General features: G+C 55.7%; 1 protein-coding gene across 8 annotated transcripts in view; it reads left to right on the top strand.

The window, feature by feature from the left end:
• The window catches only part of DTNB (dystrobrevin beta), a 237,789-nt gene that overhangs the window by 113,779 nt on the left and 99,664 nt on the right, over positions 1-24,346 (top strand). For all 8 annotated transcript variants that reach the window (XM_059843204.1, XM_059843205.1, XM_059843207.1 and 5 more), the window contains 2 exons: positions 7,689-7,785; positions 16,647-16,667. In XM_059843204.1, the coding sequence (XP_059699187.1) occupies positions 7,689-7,785; positions 16,647-16,667 (118 nt within the window). The remainder of the gene's footprint in view (positions 1-7,688; positions 7,786-16,646; positions 16,668-24,346) is intronic.

Raw genomic sequence — 24,346 nt, forward strand, 5'->3', positions numbered from 1 at the left:
TGGGATAACGGGATAACGGGGTACAGGGATAACGGGATAGCGGGATAATGGGATAACGGGATAGCGGGATAATGGGGTACAGGGATAACGGGATACAGGGATAATGGGATAGTGGGGTACAGGGATAACGGGATAGCGGGATACAGGGATAATGGGATAGCGGGGTACTGGGATAATGTGATAGCGGGATAATGGGATAAAGGGATAGCGGGATACAGGGATAATGGGATAGCGGGGTACCAGGATAACGGGATAATGGGATAGCGGGATACAGGGATAATGGGATAGCAGGGTACCAGGATAACGGGGTACCAGGATAACGGGATACAGGGATAATGGGATAGCGGGGTACCGGGATAACGGGATACAGGGATAATGGGATAGCGGGGTACCGGGATAACGGGATACAGGGATAATGGGATAGCGGGGTACCGGGATAACGGGATACAGGGATAATGGGATAACGGGATAGTGGGGTACTGGGATAATGGGATAACGGGATAGTGGGATAATGGGAAACGGGATAGCGGGATAATGGGGTACAGGGATAACGGGATACAGGGATAATGGGATAGCGGGGTACCAGGGTAACGGGATATCGGGGTACTGGGATAACGGGATAGCAGGGATAGCGGGATAATGGGATACAGGGATAATGGGATTGCGGGATAGTGGGGTACAGGGATAATGGAATAGCGGGATAACGGGATAGCAGGATCCAGGGATAATGGGATAGCGGGATAATGGGATACAGGGATAATGGGATAGCGGGGTACCAGGATAACAGGATAGCAGGGTACCGGGATAATGGGATAGCAGGATACAGGGATAATAGGATAGCGGGGTACCAGGATACTGGGATACAGGGATAATGGGATAGCGGGATACCGGGATAACGGGATACAGGGATAATGGGATAGCGGGATAACGGGATAGCGGGACAGCGGGGTACTGGGATAACGGGATAGCAGGATACTGGGATAGGGGGATACAGGGATAGCGGGATAGCAGGATACTGGGATAGGGGGATACAGGGATAGCGGGATAGTGGATAGCGGGATAGGGGATAGCAGGATACAGGGATAACGGGATAGGGGATAGTGGGGTACCAGGATAGCGGGGTACCGGGGTACAGGGATAGCGGGATAGTGGGATACGGGAATAGTGGGATAGAGGGATAGCGGGATGGGCTGCTGGGATATGGGATACAGGCATACAGGGATACTGGGGTACTGGGATACAGGATACGGGATACTGGGGTAGCAGGGTAGCAGGGTGGGCTGCCAGAATATGGGATACAGGGATACCGGGATACCAGGGTGGGCTGCCGGGATACGGGATAGTGGGGTACAGGAATACTGGGATAGGCTGCCAGGATACGGGATAGTGGGGTACAGGAATACTGGGATACTGGGATAGGCTGCCAGGATACGGGATAGCAGGGTACAGGAATACTGGGATACTGGGATAGGCTGCCAGGATACGGGATAGCGGGATACCGGGACAGCGGGATACAGGGATAGTGGAATACTGGGATGGGCTGCCAGGATACGGGATAGCAGGGTACTGGGACAGCGGGATACCGGGACAGTGGGGTACAGTGATACTGGGATACAGGGGTGGGCTGCCGGGATACAGGATACTGGGATACCAGGATACAGGGATACTGGGATACAGGGGTGGGCTGCCGGGATACAGGATACTGGGATACCAGGATACAGGGATACTGGGATAGCAGGATACTGAGCTACTGGGGTGGGCTACCGGGATACGGGATACAGGGATACCAGGATAGCGGGATAGTGGGATACAGGGAGACAGGGATACTGGGATACTGGGGTGGGCTACCAGGATACTGGGATGGACTGCTAGGATATGGGATAGCAGGATAGTGGGATGCTGGGATACAGGGGTGGGCTAGTGGGATGCAGGGATAGCGAGATAGCGGGATACTGGGATGGGCTGCCAGGATATTGGGGTGAGTTACTGGGATATAGGGATGGGTTACTGGGGTACTGGGATGGGATACCGGGATAGAGGGATACTGGGATGCTGGGCTACCAGGCTGGGGAACTGGGATACCGGACTGGGCTACCGGGATACAGGAATGGACTGCTGGGGTACCGGGATGGGCTACCGGGATACTGGGATGAGTTACTGGGATATAGGGATGGGCCACTGGGGTACTGGGATGGGATACCGGGATAGAGGGATACTGGGATGGGATACTGGGATACTGGGCTACCAGGCTGGGCCACTGGAATACCAGGATGGGCTACCGGGATACTGGGATGGGCTACCTGGATGGGCTACCAGGATATTGGGATGGGCTACTGGGATGGGCTACTGGGCTACCAGAATGGGCTACCAGGATACCGGGCTGGGATAGCAGGCTGGGCTCCCGGGCTACCAGGATACCGGGAAGGGCCACTGGGCTGCTGGAATGGGCTAGTGGGATACTGGGAAGGGCTACCAGGGTACCAGGCTATTGGGATACAGGGCTGGGCTACTGGGATACCGGGGTGGGCTACTGGGACACTGGGCTGGGCTACCAGGCTACCGGCTGGGCTACTGGGCTAGCAGGATACTGGGCTACTGGGACACTGGGCTGGGCTACCAGGCTACTGGGCTAGCAGGATACTGGGCTACTGGGATACTGGGCTGGGCTACCAGGATACAGGGCTGCTGGGCTGCTGGGCTACTGGGCTGGGGGCACTGAGGGGCAGCTCCTGCCAGGCCATCTCACACACAGGGGGCTGGGCTAGCGGGCTGGGCTAGCGGGCTGCGGGGCTGGGCCACCTCACACTCGGGGCTGGGGCAGCCCCGTGAGCTCCTCAGGGGTTCGGGGGCCGATAGAAACCTCCCCAGCCATGGAGGGACAGCTCAGGGAGGAGTTTGGGCACCAGGGAGCCCTGGGACTGGGCATGGTGCAGGTGAGTGCCTGGGAAACACCCTGAGTGCCTGGGAAACACCCTGAGTGCCTGGGAAACACCTTTACAGCCTGGGAAACACCTTGAGTGCCTGGGAAACACCCTGAGTGAGTGCCTGGGAAACACCTTGAGTGCCTGGGAAACACCTTGAGTGCCTGGGAAACACCTTTACAGCCTGGGAAACACCTTGAGTGCCTGGGAAACACCTTGAGTGCCTGGGAAACACCTTGAGTGCCTGGGAAACACCTTGAGTGCCTGGGAAACACCTTTACAGCCTGGGAAACACCTTTACAGCCTGGGAAACACCTTGAGTGCCTGGGAAACACCTTTACAGCCTGGGAAACACCTTTACAGCCTGGGAAAAACCTTGAGTGCCTGAGAAACACCTTGAGTGCCTGGGAAACACCTTGAGTGCCCCGGGAAACACCTTGAGTGCCTGGGAAACACCTTTACTCCTCTGTGCAAACACCTTTTTTACCACAAGTTTACTAATATTAATTATTTCCTTAAACTTAATTAACAACAGAACAACATCCTGGTGTCCCCAGATTGTGACAGGGCTGGGACATCCTGGTGTCCCCAGACTGGGACACAGGGCTGGGACATCCTGGTGTCCCCACACGGACACAGGGCTGGGACATCCTGGTGTCCCCACACTGTGACAGAGCTGGGACATCCTGGTGTCCCCACACTGTGACACAGGGCTGGGACATCCTGGTGTCCCCACACTGTGACACAGGGCTGGGACATCCTGGTGTCCCCACACTGACACAGAGCTGGGACATCCTGGTGTCCCCACACGGACACAGGGCTGGGACATCCTGGTGTCCCCACACTGTGACAGAGCTGGGACATCCTGGTGTCCCCACACTGTGACACAGGGCTGGGACATCCTGGTGTCCCCACACTGACACAGAGCTGGGACATCCTGGTGTCCCCAGGCTGTGACAGGGCTGGGCCATCCTGGTGTCCCCAGACTGTGACACAGGGCTGGGCCATCCTGGTGTCCCCAGGCTGTGACACAGGGCTGGGACATCCTGGTGTCCCCAGGCTGTGACACAGGGCTGGGACATCCTGGTGTCCCCAGACTGTGACAGGGCTGGGACATCCTGGTGTCCCCAGACTGTGACACAGAGCTGGGACATCCTGGTGTCCCCACACTGTGACACAGGGCTGGGACATCCTGGTGTCCCCACACTGTGACACAGGGCTGGGACATCCTGGTGTCCCCAGGCTGTGACACAGGGCTGGGACATCCTGGTGTCCCCAGACAGGGACACAGGGCTGGGCCATCCTGGTGTCCCCACACTGTGACACAGGGCTGGGACATCCTGGTGTCCCCAGACTGACACAGGGCTGGGACATCCTGGTGTCGCCAGGCTGTGACAGAGCTGGGACATCCTGGTGTCCCCAGGCTGTGACACAGAGCTGGGACGTCCTGGTGTCCCCAGACTGACACAGAGCTGGGACATCCTGGTGTCCCCAGACTGTGACAAAGCTGGGACATCCTGGTGTCCCCAGACTGTGACACAGAGCTGGGCCATCCTGGTGTCCCCAGACTGACACAGGGCTGGGACATCCTGGTGTCCCCAGACAGGGACACAGATCTGGGACATCCTGGTGTCCCCAGGCTGTGACAGGGCTGGGCCATCCTGGTGTCCCCAGACTGTGACACAGGGCTGGGACATCCTGGTGTCCCCAGACTGGGACAGGGCTGGGACATCCTGGTGTCCCCACACTGTGACACAGAGCTGGGACATCCTGGTGTCCCCAGACTGTGACACAGGGCTGGGACATCCTGGTGTCCCCACACTGTGACAGAGCTGGGCCATCCTGGTGTCCCCACACTGTGACAGGGCTGGGCCATCCTGGTGTCCCCAGGCTGTGACACAGAGCTGGGACATCCTGGTGTCCCCACACTGTGACACAGGGCTGGGACATCCTGGTGTCCCCAGACTGTGACAGAGCTGGGACATCCTGGTGTCCCCAGACTGTGACAGGGCTGGGACATCCTGGTGTCCCCACACTGACACAGGGCTGGGACATCCTGGTGTCCCCAGACTGTGACACAGAGCTGGGACATCCTGGTGTCCCCAGACTGGGACACAGGGCTGGGCCATCCTGGTGTCCCCACACTGACACAGGGCTGGGCCATCCTGGTGTCCCCAGACTGTGACACAGAGCTGGGACATCCTGGTGTCCCCAGACTGACACAGGGCTGGGCCATCCTGGTGTCCCCAGACTGTGACACAGAGCTGGGACATCCTGGTGTCCCCAGACTGACACAGAGCTGGGACATCCTGGTGTCCCCACATTGACACAGAGCTGGGACATCCTGGTGTCCCCACACTGACACAGGGCTGGGACATCCTGGTGTCCTCACACTGACACAGAGCTGGGACATCCTGGTGTCCCCAGGCTGTGACACAGGGCTGGGCCATCCTGGTGTCCCCACACTGTGACACAGATCTGGGCCATCCTGGTGTCCCCAGACTGTGACACAGAGCTGGGACATCCTGGTGTCCTCACACTGACACAGGGCTGGGCCATCCTGGTGTCCCCAGACTGTGACACAGAGCTGGGACATCCTGGTGTCCCCACACTGACACAGGGCTGGGACATCCTGGTGTCCCCACACTGTGACACAGAGCTGGGCCATCCTGGTGTCCCCACACTGTGACAGGGCTGGGACATCCTGGTGTCCCCACACTGACACAGGGCTGGGCCATCCTGGTGTCCCCAGGCTGTGACACAGAGCTGGGCCATCCTGGTGTCCCCACACTGACACAGGGCTGGGCCATCCTGGTGTGCCCACACTGTGACACAGGGCTGGGACATCCTGGTGTCCCCAGGCTGTGACAGGGCTGGGACATCCTGGTGTCCCCACACTGACACAGGGCTGGGCCATCCTGGTGTCCCCAGGCTGTGACAGAGCTGGGACATCCTGGTGTCCCCAGTGTCACTGCAGGGGGGGCAGTCCCTGCAGGCCAGTGCTCCCTCTGTGTGACACAAAGCCGAGCCTGGCTAAGCCTGGCTTTGAGCTGCTCCTTCATTTCTTTGCTCATCTCCCCTTTTTTAGCCCGGCCCAGGCTGAGTCCCAGCTCCTGGAATAGCTGCAGAGGGAGGGAAGGGAAGGTCACTGCTGTCACCTCCTGCTGTCACTGTCACCTGGCTGTGCTGCAGGGGACATGTCCTGGCTGCTGTGGCACTGCAGAGAGCCTGGAGTGTCCCTCTCACTCCTCGGGAAACACACCAATCACTTGTTTTCTAAATTCAAAAATTAATATTTTGTTAATTCATTTGAAAATTAATTTTAAATCAATTGTAAATTTTATTTAAATTAATTTAAATTTAGTGTAATTAATTTTTAATTTAATTTAAAAAATAATTTTAATTTAATTTAATTTGAAATAAATTAATATTTCATTTAATAATAATAAAATCGTTATAAAAATAGCAATATAATTAAAGTAATTTGGACAATTTGGATTAGGACAATATGAGACAATAAAAACAAAGAGTTAGAGATAGTCTGGGTACCTTTTCTGGGCAAAATGAGCCCAAAAAAGGCCCCACGTGAACAGAAGATTAACCCTTAAAGCACCAGCCTGTTGCATATTCACACAGCTCATCCATGGTGCAGCAATTCCATTCCCACACAGGATTCTGTCTGGGCAGGGTCAGCTCCTTCCTCTGAGCCCCAGCAGCATCTCCAGGGCTGACTGAGGCAGGAAGAATTTCCTTTCTGCTGATAAGGGAGCAATCAATTCTCTTTCTCTCTGAAAGATTTCAGTGTCCTGGGGCTGCTGTCTCAGTGAGAGTTCCTCATTCCTTTCTTAAAAAAATATCTCACACACATAGTTTCTATTTTAACATTATAACCTAAAGCTACATTTGACAGACTACTTGAGGAAATGGATCCAGCATCACTTTCTAACATCACACATATAATATTCATGTTAATATTTGCCAAAAGCCAACCACAAAACAGGCATTTTTCACACCACAGCAGCCTTTCCTGCCCTCCCCTTTCCCTCTCTCTGCTCCCAAAGCTCCTCCTGCTCAGTCTGAGCTCTGCAGGATGATGCTCACAGACAGAAAAAAGTGCATTTTTCTCTGCTGCTGCCATGGCTGGGGAATTGTCCCCTCCAGGTTTTGATGCTGAGCTTCACTGCAGGTGTTTAAAAGGGGATTGGGCAGTGCTGGGTCCCAGGGTCAGTGTCACAGAGGAGATTTCCCTGGGAGCTCTGAGATTCTTCTCTCTCCCCAAAGCTCCTCCTGCTCTGAGCTCTGCAGGATCCCAGCTCTGATGCTCACAGACAGAAAAATTGCATTTTTCTCTGCAGCTGCCATGGCTGGGGAATTGTCCCCTCCAGGTTTTGGTGCTGAGATTCACTGCAGGTGTTTAAATGGGGATTGGGCAGTGCTGGGAGCCAGGGTGACTTTCACAGAGGAGATTTCCCTGGGAGCTCTGAGATTCCTCTCTCCCCAAAGCTGCTCCTGCTCTGAGCTCTGCAGGATCCCAGCTCTGATGCTCACAGACAGAAAAAGTGCATTTTTCTCTGCTGCTGAGCTGGGCTTCCCCTGCCATGGGGATTTGTCCCCTCAGGTTTTGGTGCTGAGCTCACTGCAGGTGTTTCAATGGGGATTGGGCAGTGCTGGGAGCCAGGGTGACTTTCAGAGAGGAGAATTCCCTCCCTGGGAGCTCTGACACAGCCTGAGTTTGTCTCTCCTCTCTCCCCCATGTCCCTGGCACAGGCAGAGGAAGGATGAGCTGGAGCAGAGGATGTCAGCCCTGCAGGAGAGCAGAAGAGAGCTGATGGTGCAGCTGGAGGGGCTGATGAAGCTGCTCAAAGTAAGGAACCAAAGCCAGAGCATCCCTCCCTCCCTGCCTGCCTGCTTCCCTGGGTGCTCTGGGCTCCCTGCTTTGCTGCCAACCCTAGAAACCCTCCCTGAGTTTGCCAAAAGCCATTTCCATGCCAGCTCTGGGTGGGGTGCAGGGGGTGAAGCTTTCTCCAGGGTGGAGTGGGTAAAACCTGCAGAACTCCAGATGTGGGGAGTTTGAAGGGGTTTGGGGTGGGACCTGGGCTCCAGGCTGGTACCTTTCTCCAGGGTGGAGTGGGTAAAACCTGCAGAACTCCAGATCTGGGGGGTTTGAAGGGGTTTGGGGTTAGTACGTGGGCTCAGGACTCCCCAGTGTGATTTTTGTGGGTAAAACCTGCAGAACCCCAGATCTGGGGGGTTTGAAGGGGTTTGGGGTTGGGACCTGGGCTCAGCACTCCCCAGTGTGATTTGTGTGGGTAAAACCTGCAGAACCCCAGATCTGGGGGGTTTGAAGGGGTTTGGGGTGGGACCTGGGCTCAGCACTCCTCACTGAGGTTTGTGTGGGTAAAACCTGCAGAACCCCAGATGTGGGGAGTTTGAAAGAGTTTGGGGTGGGACCTGGGGCTCAGCACTCCCCAGTGTGGTTTGTGTGGGTAAAACCTGCAGAACCCCAGATCTGGGGGGTTTGAAGGGGTTTGGGGTGGGACCTGGGCTCAGCACTCCCCACTGGCACTGGGAAGCACACGGGGAGCAGGGCAGGGGGTGAGTGCCAGGGCAAGGAGCTGAGCCTGCCCAGCCCCTGGCACACCTGGGCTGTGCCTGGGGGCTCTGCTGCTGCCTCTGGGCTCCAAAAAATGTCCCTGTTTGGGTTCCATCCTGGGCAGGAGTTCCAGCCCTTGGCTCCATCCTGGGCAGGAATTCCAGCCCTGTCCCCATCTTGGGCAGGAATTCCAGCCCCTGTCCCCATCCTGGGCAAGAGTTCCAGCCCTGTCCCCATCCTGGGCAGGAATTCCAGCCCCTGTCCCCATCCTGGGCAGGAATTCCAGCCCTGTTCCCATCCTGGGCAGGAATTCCAGCCCTGTCCCCATCCTGGGCAGGAATTCCAGCCCTGTTCCCATCCTGGGCAGGAATTCCAGCCCCTGTTCCCATCCTGGGCAGGAATTCCAGCCCCTGTCCCCATCCTGGGCAGGAGTTCCAGCCCTTCCCTCATCCTGGGCAGGAATTCCAGCCCCTATCCCCATCCTGGGCAGGAATTCCAGCCCCTGTCCCCATCCTAGGCAGGAGTTCCAGCCCCTGTCCCCATCCTGGGCAGGAATTCCAGCCCTTCCCTCATCCTGGGCAGGAATTCCAGCCCCTGTCCCCATCCTGGACAGGAGTTCCAGCCCTTCCCTCATCCTGGGCAGGAATTCCAGCCCCTGTCCCCATCCTGGGCAGGAATTCCAGGCCCTGTTCCCATCCTGGGCAGGAATTCCAGGCCCTGTTCCCATCCTGTCCCACACCTGAGCAACACACACTGGCCAAGTTTGGAATTCTGGTTTTTCCTGAAGCCACACACTGGCCAAGTTTGGAATTCTGGTTTTTCCTGAAGCCACACACTGGCCAAGTTTGGAATTCTGGTTTTTCCTGAAGCCAGTGCTTCTGCTCTGTGTTTTTCCTGCTCAGCCCAATAATGTCTGACTTCTAAAATCACAGGAACCTTGGAATCCCAGCTGGGTTGGGTGGGGAGGGAGCTCAGAGCCCCCCCAGTGCCACCCCTGCCATGGCAGGGACACTGCCACTGTCCCAGGGTGTGCCAGTGTCCAGCCTGGCCCTGGGCACTGCCAGGGATCCAGGGTGGGCACCCTGTGCCAGGGCCTGCCCACCCTGCCAGGGAACAATTCCTCATGGCCAAGATCCCACCCAGCCCTGCCCTCTGGCCCTGGGAGCCATTCCCTGGCTCTGTCCCTCTGTCCCTTGTCCCCAGTCCCTCTCAGCTCTCCTTTTCCCCCTTTGGGCCCTGCAGGTTCAGGCTCTCCCAGGAGATCTGCTCTGGAGCTGGGGGAACCCCCAGTGCAGAGTTCCTGCTGCTGCAGCTCTCCCTGCACAGCAGAAAGTGGTGCCTGCTCTCCGTGGGAGCTGGCTTTGCCCCCTCTGTCCTCCTCCCTCAAACCCAACCACAAATTCAGCTACAGAACTGCTGGGAAGGGGCAAAACAGCCCCAGAGCAGCTCTGCCCCCGAGCTGTGCCCACCAGAACCTGCCCAGCCAGCTCTGCTCCCTGTTTCTATTTCTATTTCTATTTTTGGGGACAGCAAGCTGGGGGTTGAGTTCCTCTCTATACTTATATTTATACTTATATTTAGTTTTAGTTTCATTTATTTATATTTATATTTATATTTATATTTATATTTATATTTATATTTATATTTATATTTATATTTATATTTATATTTATATTTATATTTATTCTTTTATATTTGGGAAAAGAAACCTGGAAGTTGAGTTCCTGCCTATAGTTATACTTATTTTTATTTTTATTTATTTATATTTATTCTTTTATATTTGGGGAAAGCAACCTGGAGGTTGAGTTCCTGCCTAGAGTTATAGTTATACTTATTTTTATTTTCAATATTTATATTTATTCTTTTATATTTGGGAAAAGAAACCTGGAAGTTGAGTTCCTGCCTATAGTTATACTTATTTTTATTTTCAATATTTATATTTATTCTTTTATATTTGGGGAAAGCAAGCTGGAGGTTGAGTTCCTGCCTATAGTTATACTTATTTTTATTTTTATTTATTTATATTTATTCTTTTATATTTGGGAAAACTCAACCTGGAGGTTGAGTTCCTGCCTATAGTTATACTTATTTTTATTTTCAATATTTATATTTATGCTTTTATATTTGGGGAAAGCAAGCTGGAGGTTGAGTTCCTGCCTATAGTTATATTTGATTTTAGTTTTAGTTTTAGTTTTACTTATATTTATTCTTTTATATTTGGGAAAACTCAAGCTGGAGGTTGAGTTCCTGCCTATAGTTATAGTTATAGTCATAATTATTTTTATTTTTAATATTTATATTTATTTTTATATTTATATTTTAATATTTGGGCAAAGCAAGCTGGAGGTTGAGTTCCTGCCTATAGTTATACTTATTTTTATTTTCAATATTTATATATTTATATTTATTCTTTTATATTTGGGAAAAGAAACCTGGAGGTTGAGTTCCTGCCTATAGTTATAGTTATAGTCATAATTATTTTTATTTTTAATATTTATATTATTTATATTTTAATATTTGGGCAAAGCAAGCTGGAGGTTGAGTTCTTGCCTATTTTTATTTTGGGGTGGATTTGGGGAAGGTTCATCCCCAGAGGTGCTGGCCCTGCCCAGGCTCCCCAGGGCATGGGCACAGCCCCAGCCCTGCCAGCTGGACAGCCAGGGATGGCCAGGGGGGAACTGGGGGGTCTGGGCAGGGCACAAGCTGGGGGACGGTCCTGGGGGTCCAGAATATTCCAGAATATTCCATGGAAGAGATCTGTGCAAGGCCATCCAGGGCTGTCCCCTGAGGCTCAGCCATTGTCCCCACGCTGTGGTGGTGGCACTCTGAGCAGGGAGGGGCCCTGGACAAGGTCCCTTCCAGGCCAAACCAGTCCTGGTTCTGGGATTTCTGACTGCCCCCATTCTGGGATTTCTGACTGTCCCCATTCTGTGATTTCTGACTGTTCTGGTTCTGGGATTTCTGACTGTCCCCATTCTGGGATTTCTGACTGTTCTGGTTCTGGGATTTCTGACTGTCCCCATTCTGTGATTTCTGACTGTTCTGGTTCTGGGATTTCTGACTCTTCTGGGATTTCTGACTGTCCCCATTCTGGGATTTCTGACTCTTCTGTAATTTCTGACCATTCTGTGATTTCTGGCCCTTCTGTAATTTCTGACTGTTCTGAGATTTCTGACCCTTCCCATTCTGGGATTTCTGACTGTTCCCATTCTGGGATTTCTGACCCCCCTGGTTGTCAGTTAGGGCTGGGGTTCATTGTTGTTTTGTTGGCTGTCTGTTAGGGCTGGGGTTCAATGACCCCCCTGGGGTCCTGCCCTGCTGCTCCTGGCCCCTCACAGCCCCCCCAGGCTGCTGCAGTCGAGTCAGGATTGGGATTTCCGAGTGTTCCCACAAATCCCCCCTGGGAGTGCTGACCCTTCTGTCTGGGCTCCCAGTTCTGGGAATTCTGCAATCCCAGGCTGGCCTGGGAGGGACGGCAGGGAGGCTGGGGCTGCCCCACCCTGGAGGTGTCCATGGCCAGGTGTTAGAGGGCTGGAGCCCCCCAGGGTGCTGGGAGGTGTCCCCAGGTGGGATTTCAGGGATTTCCCCACCCTGGAGGTGTCCATGGCCAGGTGTTAGAGGGCTGGAGCCCCCCGGGGTGCTGGGAGGTGTCCCCAGGTGGGATTTCAGGGATTTCCCCACCCTGGAGGTGTCCATGGCCAGGTGTTAGAGGGCTGGAGCCCCCCGGGGTGCTGGGAGGTGTCCCCAGGTGGGATTTCAGGGATTTCCTCACCCTGGAGGTGTCCATGGCCAGGTGTTAGAGGGCTGGAGCCCCCCGGGGTGGTGGGAGGTGTCCCCAGGTGGGATTTCAGGGATTTCCCCACCCTGGAGGTGTCCATGGCCAGGTGTTAGAGGGCTGGAGCCCCCTGGGGTGGTGGGAGGTGTCCCCAGGTGGGATTTGAGGGATTTCCCCACCCTGGAGGTGTCCATGGCTAGGTGTTAGAGGGCTGGAGCCCCCCTGGGGTGGTGGGAGGTGTCCCCAGGTGGGATTTCAGAGATTTCCCCACCCTGGAGGTGTCCATGGCCAGGTGTTAGAGGGCTGGAGCCCCCCGGGGTGCTGGGAGGTGTCCCCAGGTGGGATTTCAGAGATTTCCTCACCCTGGAGGTGTCCATGGCCAGGTGTTAGAGGGCTGGAGCCCCCCGGGGTGCTGGGAGGTGTCCCCAGGTGGGATTTGAGGGATTTCCCCACCCTGGAGGTGTCCATGGCCAGGTGTTAGAGGGCTGGAGCCCCCCGGGGTGCTGGGAGGTGTCCCCAGGTGGGATTTCAGGGATTTCCCCACCCTGGAGGTGTCCATGGCCAGGTGTTAGAGGGCTGGAGCCCCCCGGGGTGCTGGGAGGTGTCCCCAGGTGGGATTTCAGGGATTTCCCCACCTGAGCCCTCCAGCCATCCCTCATTCCCTGGTCCCCTGATGCCCGCAGCCCCCCTGGCTGTGCTGGGGGTCCCTGGGGACCCCTGTGTGCTCCTCCCACGGCTTCCTCTGGCAGCTCCGTGGAAATGCAGCAGACAGATCCCATTTCCCTCCTGCATTTCCTGCCTGGCCGTTTCCTCCCTGATTTATCCTGCTCTGCTCAGCCCCAGCCAGCCCAGCCCTGCTCACGGGGATTTCCACATCTGTGCTCAATGCCAGGGCCTCGTTTTTCAAAGTAACAACTTTTATTTTTTTTTTTTGTGGAGTGGAGGTGATTGAAGATCTTTTCCCTGACCTGGGTCCCCATCTGCTCCTGCTGCTGGTGGGAGGCACAGGGGGAAATTTGGGATGTGGGGAGGGCCAGGTCCCACACCTGCCCAACAGCACCAAGGACACACCTGAAGGAGCCCCAAGTCTTGGCAAAAAACCCAAAATATCTGCTTGAACCCTCGGAATTGCCCCCCAGTCTGGGTGGGTGGGGAAGCAGCCCTCAGTGGCCAGCGAGGAGAGGCTGCTTCAAATGAAGGGAAAGGTTCTGGTTAATCCTGCTCAGATGGGAGATCAGCAGGGCCAGGGTGATAAATGCTTCGTGGATTTCCAGGCCAGAAGGAGCTTTTATCCCAGGGTTTTAATTCCATGACCTGGATTCCTGGGGGGCCGTGCTCTGCCCTGCTCCTGCAGCCACCTGGGAGGGCTGGAGCTGGGGTGGACAGGGGCCACCAGCCCCTCCTGCAGCCCTTGTGTCACACACGGGTCACAGCCCTGCTGGCCCTCACCTGTGAGAGCACAAAATCCATGGAAACATGGACAGTTTGGACACCCTGGGTCAAAACAAAAGAAAGGATTTGGCCAAGGTCAGATGTTCCTGGTTTTCGTGCAGGACAGCTCCAAGGTGTGGGTGGGAGATGATGCCAGGGATCAAAAACACCCAGGAGGGAAGGACTGAGGGGCTGAGATGGACTCAGTGCACCCAGGAATCCCAGCAGGGCATCCAGAGATCCACAGGAATCCCCACCCCTCTCCCAGACCCTCAGTCCTGCTGAGTATTTCAGGAATATTTTAAAATTTAACCCTTTTCTCCCAGCACAAACTGGCAATGCCTGAATGCCCAAGGCAGCTCTGGCCTGGGTGATGTTTGGCTCATTCCCAGCAGCTCTGCTGTAGCTGCAGGCAGGATGTGCCTCCCCCAGCCCTGCCCAGTCACAGGGGGCATCTCCCTGCTCCAAAAGGGGACAAACCCACCCAAATCTCACCTTGTTTTGGTGCTGAGAGGTTCCTGCAGTGCAGGAGCTGCTCTCCCTGCTCCCCAAGGGGACAAACCCACCCAAATCTCACCTTGTGTTGGTGCTGAGAGGTTCCTGCAGTGCAGGAGCTGCTCTCCCTGCTCCAAAAAGGGACAAACCCACCTGAACCTCACCTTGTGTTGGTGCTGAGAGGTTCCTGCAGTGCAGGAGCTGCTCTCCCTGCTCCAAAAAGGGACAAACCCACCTGAACCTCACCTTGTTTTGTACTGAGAGGTTCCTGCAGTGCAGGAGCTGCTCTCCCTCCTCCCAAAGGGGACAAACCCACCTGAACCTCACCTTGTGTTGGTGCTGAGAGGTTCCTGCAGTGCAGGAGCTGCTCTCCCTGCTCCAAAAAGGGACAAACCCACCTGAACCTCACCTTGTTTTGTACTGAGAGGTTCCTGCAGTGCAGGAGCTGCTCTCCCTGCTCCAAAAAGAGACAAACCCACCCAAATCTCACCTTGTGTTGGTGCTGAGAGGTTCCTGCAGTGCAGGAGCTGCTCTCCCTGCTCCCCAAGGGGACAAACCCACCCAAATCTCACCTTGTGTTGGTGCTGAGAGGTTCCTGCAGTGCAGGAGCTGCTCTCCCTGCTCCAGAAGGGGACAAACCCACCTGAACCTCACCTTGTTTTGTACTGAGAGGTTCCTGCAGTGCAGGAGCTGCTCTCCCTGCTCCCCAAGGGGACAAACCCACCCAAATCTCACCTTGTGTTGGTGCTGAGAGGTTCCTGCAGTGCAGGAGCTGCTCTCCCTGCTCCAAAAGGGGACAAACCCTCCCAAATCTCACCTTGTTTTGTACTGAGAGGTTCCTGCAGTGCAGGAGCTGCTCTCCCTGCTCCCAAAGGGGACAAACCCACCCAAATCTCACCTTGTGTTGGTGCTGAGAGGTTCCTGCAGTGCAGGAGCTGCTCTCCCTGCTCCAAAAGGGGACAAACCCACCCAAATCTCACCTTGTGTTGGTGCTGAGAGGTTCCTGCAGTGCAGGAGCTGCTCTCCCTGCTCCAGAAGGGGACAAACCCACCTGAATATCACCTTGTGTTGGTACTGAGAGGTTCCTGCAGTGCAGGAGCTGCTCTCCCTGCTCCCCAAGGGGACAAACCCACCCAAATCTCACCTTGTGTATGTACTGAGAGGTTCCTGCAGTGCAGGAGCTGCTCTCCCTGCTCCAAAAAGGGACAAACCCACCCAAATCTCACCTTGTTTTGTACTGAGAGGTTCCTGCAGTGCAGGAGCTGCTCTCCCTGCTCAGCACCCTGCTCCCTGTCCTGTGCCCTCCCTGCTGCCTCTGCCCTTGCCGTTCCCTGGCAGTGCCAGGGCAGCTGGCCCGGGGGCACCTGGTGCTGCTGGGGCTCTGTGCTGGCACTTTGTGTGTTTGGGCACCCCCAGGGGCAGCTCCAGACCCGGGGATGGGTTTGGGGTCTGTGGGCCTCAGGTCTGGGTGGGATTTGAGGATCGTGGCAGGGTTTGGGTGGGAAGGGAGTGCAGACCCCCCCAGCTCCCCCCTGGCACGGGCAGGGCACCTTCCCTGTGCCAGGCTGAGGCCATGACGTCCTGCCCAAGGGAGCAGACACCCCTGGGTGTGAAAAACGCCTGTCACTTGGTTTTAATATTTTTAAAGTTTAATGGTAATAAAATAGTTATAAAAATAGCAATAGAATTAGAGTAATAATAATTTGGACAATTTGGACTAGGACAATATGAGACAATAAAAACAAAGAGTTATGGATGGTCCTGGTACATTTTCTGGGCAAAATCAGCCCAAAAAAGGACCCACATGAACAGAGGATTAACCCTTAAAAGCAACAGCCTGTTGCATATTCATACAGCTCATCCCTGGTGCATCAATTCCATCCACACACAGGATTCTGTCTGGGCAGGGTCAGCTCCTTCCTCTGAGCCCCAGCAGCACCTTCAAGGCAGGATGAAGTTCGTTTCTTCTGATAATGGGGCAGTAAATTCTTTCTCTCTGAAAGATTCAGGTGTCCTGTGGCTGCTATCTCTGAGCCAGTCCTTTCTTTAAAAAAAAAAATCTCACATAGCACAGTTTCTATTTTAGCATTTTTTTATAACCTAAAACTATATTTAACACCCTACTGAAGAGAATTGATACAGCACCACTTTCTAACACAACACAAATCATATTCATTTGAATATTTGCACAAAGCCAACCATAAAATAGGCATTTTTCACACTGGGTGTCCCCTCCCGTGGCCAGGGGTGTCCCTGCTGGCACCAGCGTGGGACAGTGGGACAGATGTCCTGCCCTGGTGTCCTGCCGTGCTGCAGGTGCTGGCTCCACGTCCTGGCCTGTCACTGGGGGTTTTGGGTGAAATCATCGTTTTTCACACCATAACTGACCCTTCCCTTCCTCTCTCTCTCTCTCCACCTTTCTCCTCTCCAGGAAGAAGAGCAAAAGCAGGCAGTAAGTTGACTTCACTTTGTACATGATCTGACTTTTGTTTTTCCCCCCCCTTTCCGCATGAAATCCATTTGTTGTTAATTGTCCTGTATGCAAATGAGCCCTGGGGATGGCTGGGGGGCTTTTCCTGCCGGGGATGAGGGGCAGAGCCTCGCTGAGCTGCCAGCAGAGCGCGGTCTGTGTGTGTGTGTGTCCCAGAGTTATCCCCTCTCCCTTTCCGGGGAGATTCTCTGCCCCGGGCTGGGCTGCTGAGGCTGTTGTGCAATCGTGCCCGGGAGCAGGGATTCTGATTCCTGGGAGATCCCTGGGAGGGTGCCACGAGCTTGGGCAGCCTTCCTGTCTCTTCAGGAATCTTTGATTTGCCTCCTTGCCGCACGCAAGCCCAGGCAGGAAAAGCAATTAATGACTGAATATTGCGGGCACGGCTCCATGCCCGGGGCCCGGGAGGAGGCGACGGAGGGAGCGGGAGGCAGAAACCTGGGCTCGGTTCGGTTCCCATTTTGGGATCTCTGCAGAGGGAGGCAGAAACCTGGGCTCTGTTCGGTTCCGATTTTGGGATCACTGGACAGAGAGGCAGAAACCTGGGCTCTGTTCGGTTCCCATTTCGGGATCACTGCAGGGGGAGGCAGAAACCTGGGCTCTGTTCGGTTCCCATTTCGGGATCACTGCAGGGGGAGGCAGAAACCTGGGCTCTGTTCGGTTCCGATTTCTGGATCACTGCAGAGAGAGGCAGAAACCTGGGCTCTGTTCGGTTCCGATTTTGGGATCACTGCAGGGGGAGGCAGAAACCTGGGCTCTGTTCGGTTCCGATTTTGGGATCACTGCAGGGGGAGGCAGAAACCTGGGCTCTGTTCGGTTCCGATTTCGGGATCTCTGCAGGGGGAGGCAGAAACCTGGGCTCTGTTCGGTTCCCATTTCGGGGTCACTGCAGGGGGAGCGGGAGGCAGAAACCTGGGCTCTGTTCGGTTCCGATTTTGGGATCACTGCAGAGGGAGGCAGAAACCTGGGCTCGGTTCGGTTCCCATTTTGGGATCACTGCAGGGGGAGGCAGAAACCTGGGCTCTGTTCGGTTCCGATTTTGGGATCTCTGCAGAGGGAGGCAGAAACCTGGACTCTGTTCGGTTCCGATTTCGGGATCTCTGCAGGGGGAGGCAGAAACCTGGGCTCTGTTCGGTTCCGATTTTGGGATCGCTGCAGGGGGAGGCAGAAACCTGGGCTCTGTTCGGTTCCCATTTCGGGATCACTGGACAGAGAGGCAGAAACCTGGGCTCTGTTCGGTTCCGATTTTGGGATCACTGCAGGGGGAGGCAGAAACCTGGGCTCTGTTCGGTTCCGATTTCTGGATCACTGCAGAGAGAGGCAGAAACCTGGGCTCTGTTCGGTTCCGATTTTGGGATCACTGCAGAGGGAGGCAGAAACCTGGGCTCGGTTCGGTTCCGATTTTGGGATCACTGCAGGGGGAGGCAGAAACCTGGGCTCTGTTCGGTTCCGATTTTGGGATCTCTGCAGAGGGAGGCAGAAACCTGGGCTCTGTTCGGTTCCGATTTCGGGATCTCTGCAGGGGGAGGCAGAAACCTGGGCTCTGTTCGGTTCCGATTTCGGGATCACTGCAGGGGGAGGCAGAAACCTGGGCTCTGTTCGGTTCCGATTTTGGGATCACTGGACAGAGAGGCAGAAACCTGGGCTCTGTTCGGTTCCCATTTCGGGATCACTGCAGGGGGAGGCAGAAACCTGGGCTCTGTTCGGTTCCCATTTCGGGATCACTGCAGGGGGAGGCAGAAACCTGGGCTCTGTTCGGTTCCCATTTCGGGGTCATTGCAGGGGGAGCGGGAGGCAGAAACCTGGGCTCTGTTCGGTTCCGATTTTGGGATCACTGCAGAGGGAGGCAGAAACCTGGGCTCGGTTCGGTTCCCATTTTGGGATCACTGCAGGGGGAGGCAGAAACCTGGGCTCTGTTCGGTTCCGATTTTGGGATCTCTGCAGAGGGAGGCAGAAACCTGGACTCTGTTCGGTTCCGATTTCGGGATCTCTGCAGGGGGAGGCAGAAACCTGGGCTCTGTTCGGTTCCGATTTCGGGATCTCTGCAGGGGGAGGCAGAAACCTGGGCTCTGTTCGGTTCCGATTTTGGGATCGCTGCAGGGGGAGGCAGAAACCTGGGCTCTGTTCGGTTCCCATTTCGGGATCACTGGACAGAGAGGCAGAAACCTGGGCTCTGTTCGGTTCCGATTTTGGGATCACTGCAGAGGGAGGCAGAAACCTGGGCTCTGTTCGGTTCCGATTTCTGGATCACTGCAGAGAGAGGCAGAAACCTGGGCTCTGTTCGGTTCCGATTTTGGGATCACTGCAGGGGGAGGCAGAAACCTGGGCTCTGTTCGGTTCCGATTTTGGGATCTCTGCAGAGGGAGGCAGAAACCTGGACTCTGTTCGGTTCCGATTTTGGGATCGCTGCAGGGGGAGGCAGAAACCTGGGCTCTGTTCGGTTCCGATTTTGGGATCGCTGCAGGGGGAGGCAGAAACCTGGGCTCTGTTCGGTTCCGATTTTGGGATCACTGCAGAGGGAGGCAGAAACCTGGGCTCTGTTCGGTTCCGATTTTGGGATCACTGCAGGGGGAGGCAGAAACCTGGGCTCTGTTCGGTTCCCATTTTGGGATCACTGCAGGGGGAGGCAGAAACCTGGGCTCTGTTCGGTTCCGATTTCGGGATCTCTGCAGGGGGAGGCAGAAACCTGGGCTCTGTTCGGTTCCCATTTCGGGATCACTGGACAGAGAGGCAGAAACCTGGGCTCTGTTCGGTTCCGATTTTGGGATCGCTGCAGAGGGAGGCAGAAACCTGGGCTCTGTTCGGTTCCGATTTCGGGATCTCTGCAGGGGGAGGCAGAAACCTGGGCTCTGTTCGGTTCCGATTTTGGGATCGCTGCAGGGGGAGGCAGAAACCTGGGCTCTGTTCGGTTCCGATTTTGGGATCACTGCAGGGGGAGGCAGAAACCTGGGCTCTGTTCGGTTCCGATTTCGGGATCTCTGCAGGGGGAGGCAGAAACCTGGGCTCTGTTCGGTTCCCATTTCGGGATCACTGGACAGAGAGGCAGAAACCTGGGCTCTGTTCGGTTCCGATTTTGGGATCACTGCAGAGGGAGGCAGAAACCTGGGCTCGGTTCGGTTCCGATTTTGGGATCACTGCAGGGGGAGGCAGAAACCTGGGCTCTGTTCGGTTCCGATTTTGGGATCTCTGCAGAGGGAGGCAGAAACCTGGGCTCTGTTCGGTTCCGATTTCGGGATCACTGCAGGGGGAGGCAGAAACCTGGGCTCTGTTCGGTTCCGATTTCGGGATCACTGCAGGGGGAGGCAGAAACCTGGGCTCTGTTCGGTTCCGATTTTGGGATCTCTGCAGGGGGAGGCAGAAACCTGGGCTCGGTTCGGTTCCGATTTTGGGATCACTGCAGGGGGAGGCAGAAACCTGGGCTCTGTTCGGTTCCGATTTTGGGATCACTGCAGAGGGAGGCAGAAACCTGGGCTCGGTTCGGTTCTGATTTCGGGATCACTGCAGAGGGAGGCAGAAACCTGGGCTCTGTTCGGTTCCGATTTTGGGATCACTGCAGGGGGAGGCAGAAACCTGGGCTCTGTTCGGTTCCCATTTTGGGATCACTGCAGAGGGAGGCAGAAACCTGGGCTCTGTTCGGTTCCGATTTCGGGATCTCTGCAGGGGGAGGCAGAAACCTGGGCTCTGTTCGGTTCCCATTTCGGGATCACTGGACAGAGAGGCAGAAACCTGGGCTCTGTTCGGTTCCGATTTTGGGATCGCTGCAGAGGGAGGCAGAAACCTGGGCTCTGTTCGGTTCCGATTTTGGGATCACTGCAGAGGGAGGCAGAAACCTGGGCTCGGTTCGGTTCCGATTTTGGGATCACTGCAGGGGGAGGCAGAAACCTGGGCTCTGTTCGGTTCCGATTTTGGGATCTCTGCAGAGGGAGGCAGAAACCTGGGCTCTGTTCGGTTCCGATTTCGGGATCTCTGCAGGGGGAGGCAGAAACCTGGGCTCGGTCCGGTTCCGATTTTAGGATCTCTGCAGAGGGAGGCAGAAACCTGGGCTCTGTTCGGTTCCCATTTCGGGATCTCTGCAGAGGGAGGCAGAAACCTGGGCTCTGTTCGGTTCCGATTTCTGGATCACTGCAGAGAGAGGCAGAAACCTGGGCTCTGTTCGGTTCCGATTTTGGGATCACTGCAGGGGGAGGCAGAAACCTGGGCTCTGTTCGGTTCCGATTTTGGGATCTCTGCAGAGGGAGGCAGAAACCTGGACTCTGTTCGGTTCCGATTTCGGGATCTCTGCAGGGGGAGGCAGAAACCTGGGCTCTGTTCGGTTCCGATTTCGGGATCTCTGCAGGGGGAGGCAGAAACCTGGGCTCTGTTCGGTTCCGATTTTGGGATCGCTGCAGGGGGAGGCAGAAACCTGGGCTCTGTTCGGTTCCGATTTTGGGATCACTGCAGAGGGAGGCAGAAACCTGGGCTCTGTTCGGTTCCGATTTTGGGATCACTGCAGGGGGAGGCAGAAACCTGGGCTCTGTTCGGTTCCCATTTTGGGATCACTGCAGGGGGAGGCAGAAACCTGGGCTCTGTTCGGTTCCGATTTCGGGATCTCTGCAGGGGGAGGCAGAAACCTGGGCTCTGTTCGGTTCCCATTTCGGGATCACTGCAGAGGGAGGCAGAAACCTGGACTCTGTTCGGTTCCGATTTTGGGATCACTGCAGAGGGAGGCAGAAACCTGGGCTCTGTTCGGTTCCGATTTTGGGATCACTGCAGGGGGAGGCAGAAACCTGGGCTCTGTTCGGTTCCCATTTCGGGATCACTGGACAGAGAGGCAGAAACCTGGGCTCTGTTCGGTTCCGATTTTGGGATCTCTGCAGAGGGAGGCAGAAACCTGGGCTCTGTTCGGTTCCCATTTCGGGATCACTGCAGGGGGAGGCAGAAACCTGGGCTCTGTTCGGTTCCGATTTTGGGATCTCTGCAGGGGGAGGCAGAAACCTGGGCTCTGTTCGGTTCCGATTTTGGGATCACTGCAGAGGGAGGCAGAAACCTGGGCTCTGTTCGGTTCCGATTTCGGGATCTCTGCAGGGGGAGGCAGAAACCTGGGCTCTGTTCGGTTCCGATTTCGGGATCTCTGCAGGGGGAGGCAGAAACCTGGGCTCTGTTCGGTTCCGATTTTGGGATCGCTGCAGGGGGAGGCAGAAACCTGGGCTCTGTTCGGTTCCGATTTTGGGATCACTGCAGGGGGAGGCAGAAACCTGGGCTCTGTTCGGTTCCGATTTTGGGATCGCTGCAGAGGGAGGCAGAAACCTGGGCTCTGTTCGGTTCCGATTTTGGGATCACTGCAGAGGGAGGCAGAAACCTGGGCTCGGTTCGGTTCCGATTTTGGGATCTCTGCAGGGGGAGGCAGAAACCTGGGCTCGGTTCGGTTCTGATTTCGGGATCACTGCAGAGGGAGGCAGAAACCTGGGCTCTGTTCGGTTCCCATTTCGGGATCACTGCAGAGGGAGGCAGAAACCTGGGCTCTGTTCGGTTCCGATTTTGGGATCACTGCAGGGGGAGGCAGAAACCTGGGCTCTGTTCGGTTCCCATTTTGGGATCACTGCAGGGGGAGGCAGAAACCTGGGCTCTGTTCGGTTCCGATTTTGGGATCTCTGCAGGGGGAGGCAGAAACCTCGGCTCTGTTCGGTTCCCATTTCGGGATCACTGGACAGAGAGGCAGAAACCTGGGCTCTGTTCGGTTCCGATTTTGGGATCGCTGCAGAGGGAGGCAGAAACCTGGGCTCTGTTCGGTTCCCATTTCGGGGTCACTGCAGGGGGAGCGGGAGGCAGATACCTGGGCTCTGTTCGGTTCCGATTTTGGGATCACTGCAGAGGGAGGCAGAAACCTGGGCTCGGTTCGGTTCCCATTTTGGGATCACTGCAGGGGGAGGCAGAAACCTGGGCTCTGTTCGGTTCCCATTTCGGGATCCCTGCAGAGGGAGGCAGAAACCTGGGCTCTGTTCGGTTCCCATTTCGGGATCACTGCAGGGGGAGGCAGAAACCTGGGCTCTGTTCGGTTCCCATTTCGGGATCACTGCAGGGGGAGGCAGAAACCTGGGCTCTGTTCGGTTCCGATTTCGGGATCACTGCAGGGGGAGGCAGAAACCTGGGCTCTGTTCGGTTCCGATTTTGGGATCACTGCAGAGGGAGGCAGAAACCTGGGCTCTGTTCGGTTCCGATTTTGGGATCACTGCAGAGGGAGGCAGAAACCTGGGCTCGGTTCGGTTCCGATTTTGGGATCACTGCAGGGGGAGGCAGAAATCTGGGCTCTGTTCGGTTCCGATTTCGGGATCACTGCAGGGGGAGGCAGAAACCTGGGCTCTGTTCGGTTCCGATTTTGGGATCACTGCAGGGGGAGGCAGAAACCTGGGCTCTGTTCGGTTCCCATTTCGGGATCGCTGCAGAGGGAGGCAGAAACCTGGGCTCTGTTCGGTTCCGATTTTGGGATCTCTGCAGGGGGAGGCAGAAACCTGGGCTCTGTTCGGTTCCCATTTTGGGATCGCTGCAGGGGGAGGCAGAAACCTGGGCTCTGTTCGGTTCCCATTTCGGGATTCGCTCCAGAGGGAGCCCTCCTGCTGCCTGCGGCTCTCGGCAGCAGCCAGGTGTGGCTCCCACCTGGGCTCTGGGCTCTGGGCAGCAGCCAGGTGTGCTGCCCTGCTCTCACCTGGGCTCTGCCGCCTTCCCAGGCGCTGTTTCCTTCACCCCAAGCTCGGATGGGCAGAAATTCGCGGTTTGCACCCTCGGGGGTGCTGGGCTGTTTCTCGCGGGCACACCTGCGTGTTGGACACGGTGACGGGCTGGTGCATTGTCACAGGGTGTACCTGCATTGATCACAGGGGTCCCAGGGTGAGGGAAGAGATGAGAATCTTGACTCCATGTTCAGAAGGCTTGGTTTATTATTTTATGATATATAATATGTTAAAACTATACTGAAAGAATAGAGGAAAAGATTTCATCAGAAGGCTAGCTAAGAATAGAAAAGGAATGAATGACAAAGGTTTGTCTCTGACCGAGCCAGTCTGGACAGCTGGACTGGGATTGGCCATTAATGAGAAACAACCACATGGACCAATCCCAGATCCACCTGCTGCATCCCACAGCAGCAGATAAGAATTGTTTACATTTTGTTCTTGAGGCCTCTCAGCTTCTCAGGAGGAAAAATCCCAAGGAAAGGATTTTTCATAGAACATGTCGGTGACAACGGGCAGTCCTGGGGGCTCCTTTTGGGGGGAAATGGACATTTTGGGGCGGCACCTCTTGCTGGGTTTCACCTGTGCTGGGCGTGGCCTGGGTGGCTCCTGGGCAGGTTCGTGCTGCTCTGGCCGGGCTGGGCTGGTGCTGAGCGGGCACCTGGCACCGAGCCAGGCACCTGGCTCCTGCTCCGGGAACCCTGGCATGCTGGGGGGAGGGGGCCCCAAACCTCACCCCGTGCCACCCCTGCCATGGCAGGGACACTGCCGCTGTCCCAGGGTGTCCCAGTGTCCAGCCTGGCCCTGGGCACTGCCAGGGATCCAGGGCAGCCCCAGCTGCTCTGGGAATTCCACCCCGGCCCCTCCCCACCCTGCCAGGGAAGGATTTGTCCTGTGTCCCACCCAAAGCCCGCCCTGGCTGTGGCATTTTCTGGG

The sequence above is a fragment of the Haemorhous mexicanus genome, chromosome 3 (genome assembly GCF_027477595.1).
Source record: "Haemorhous mexicanus isolate bHaeMex1 chromosome 3, bHaeMex1.pri, whole genome shotgun sequence".
NCBI lineage: Eukaryota > Metazoa > Chordata > Aves > Passeriformes > Fringillidae > Haemorhous > Haemorhous mexicanus.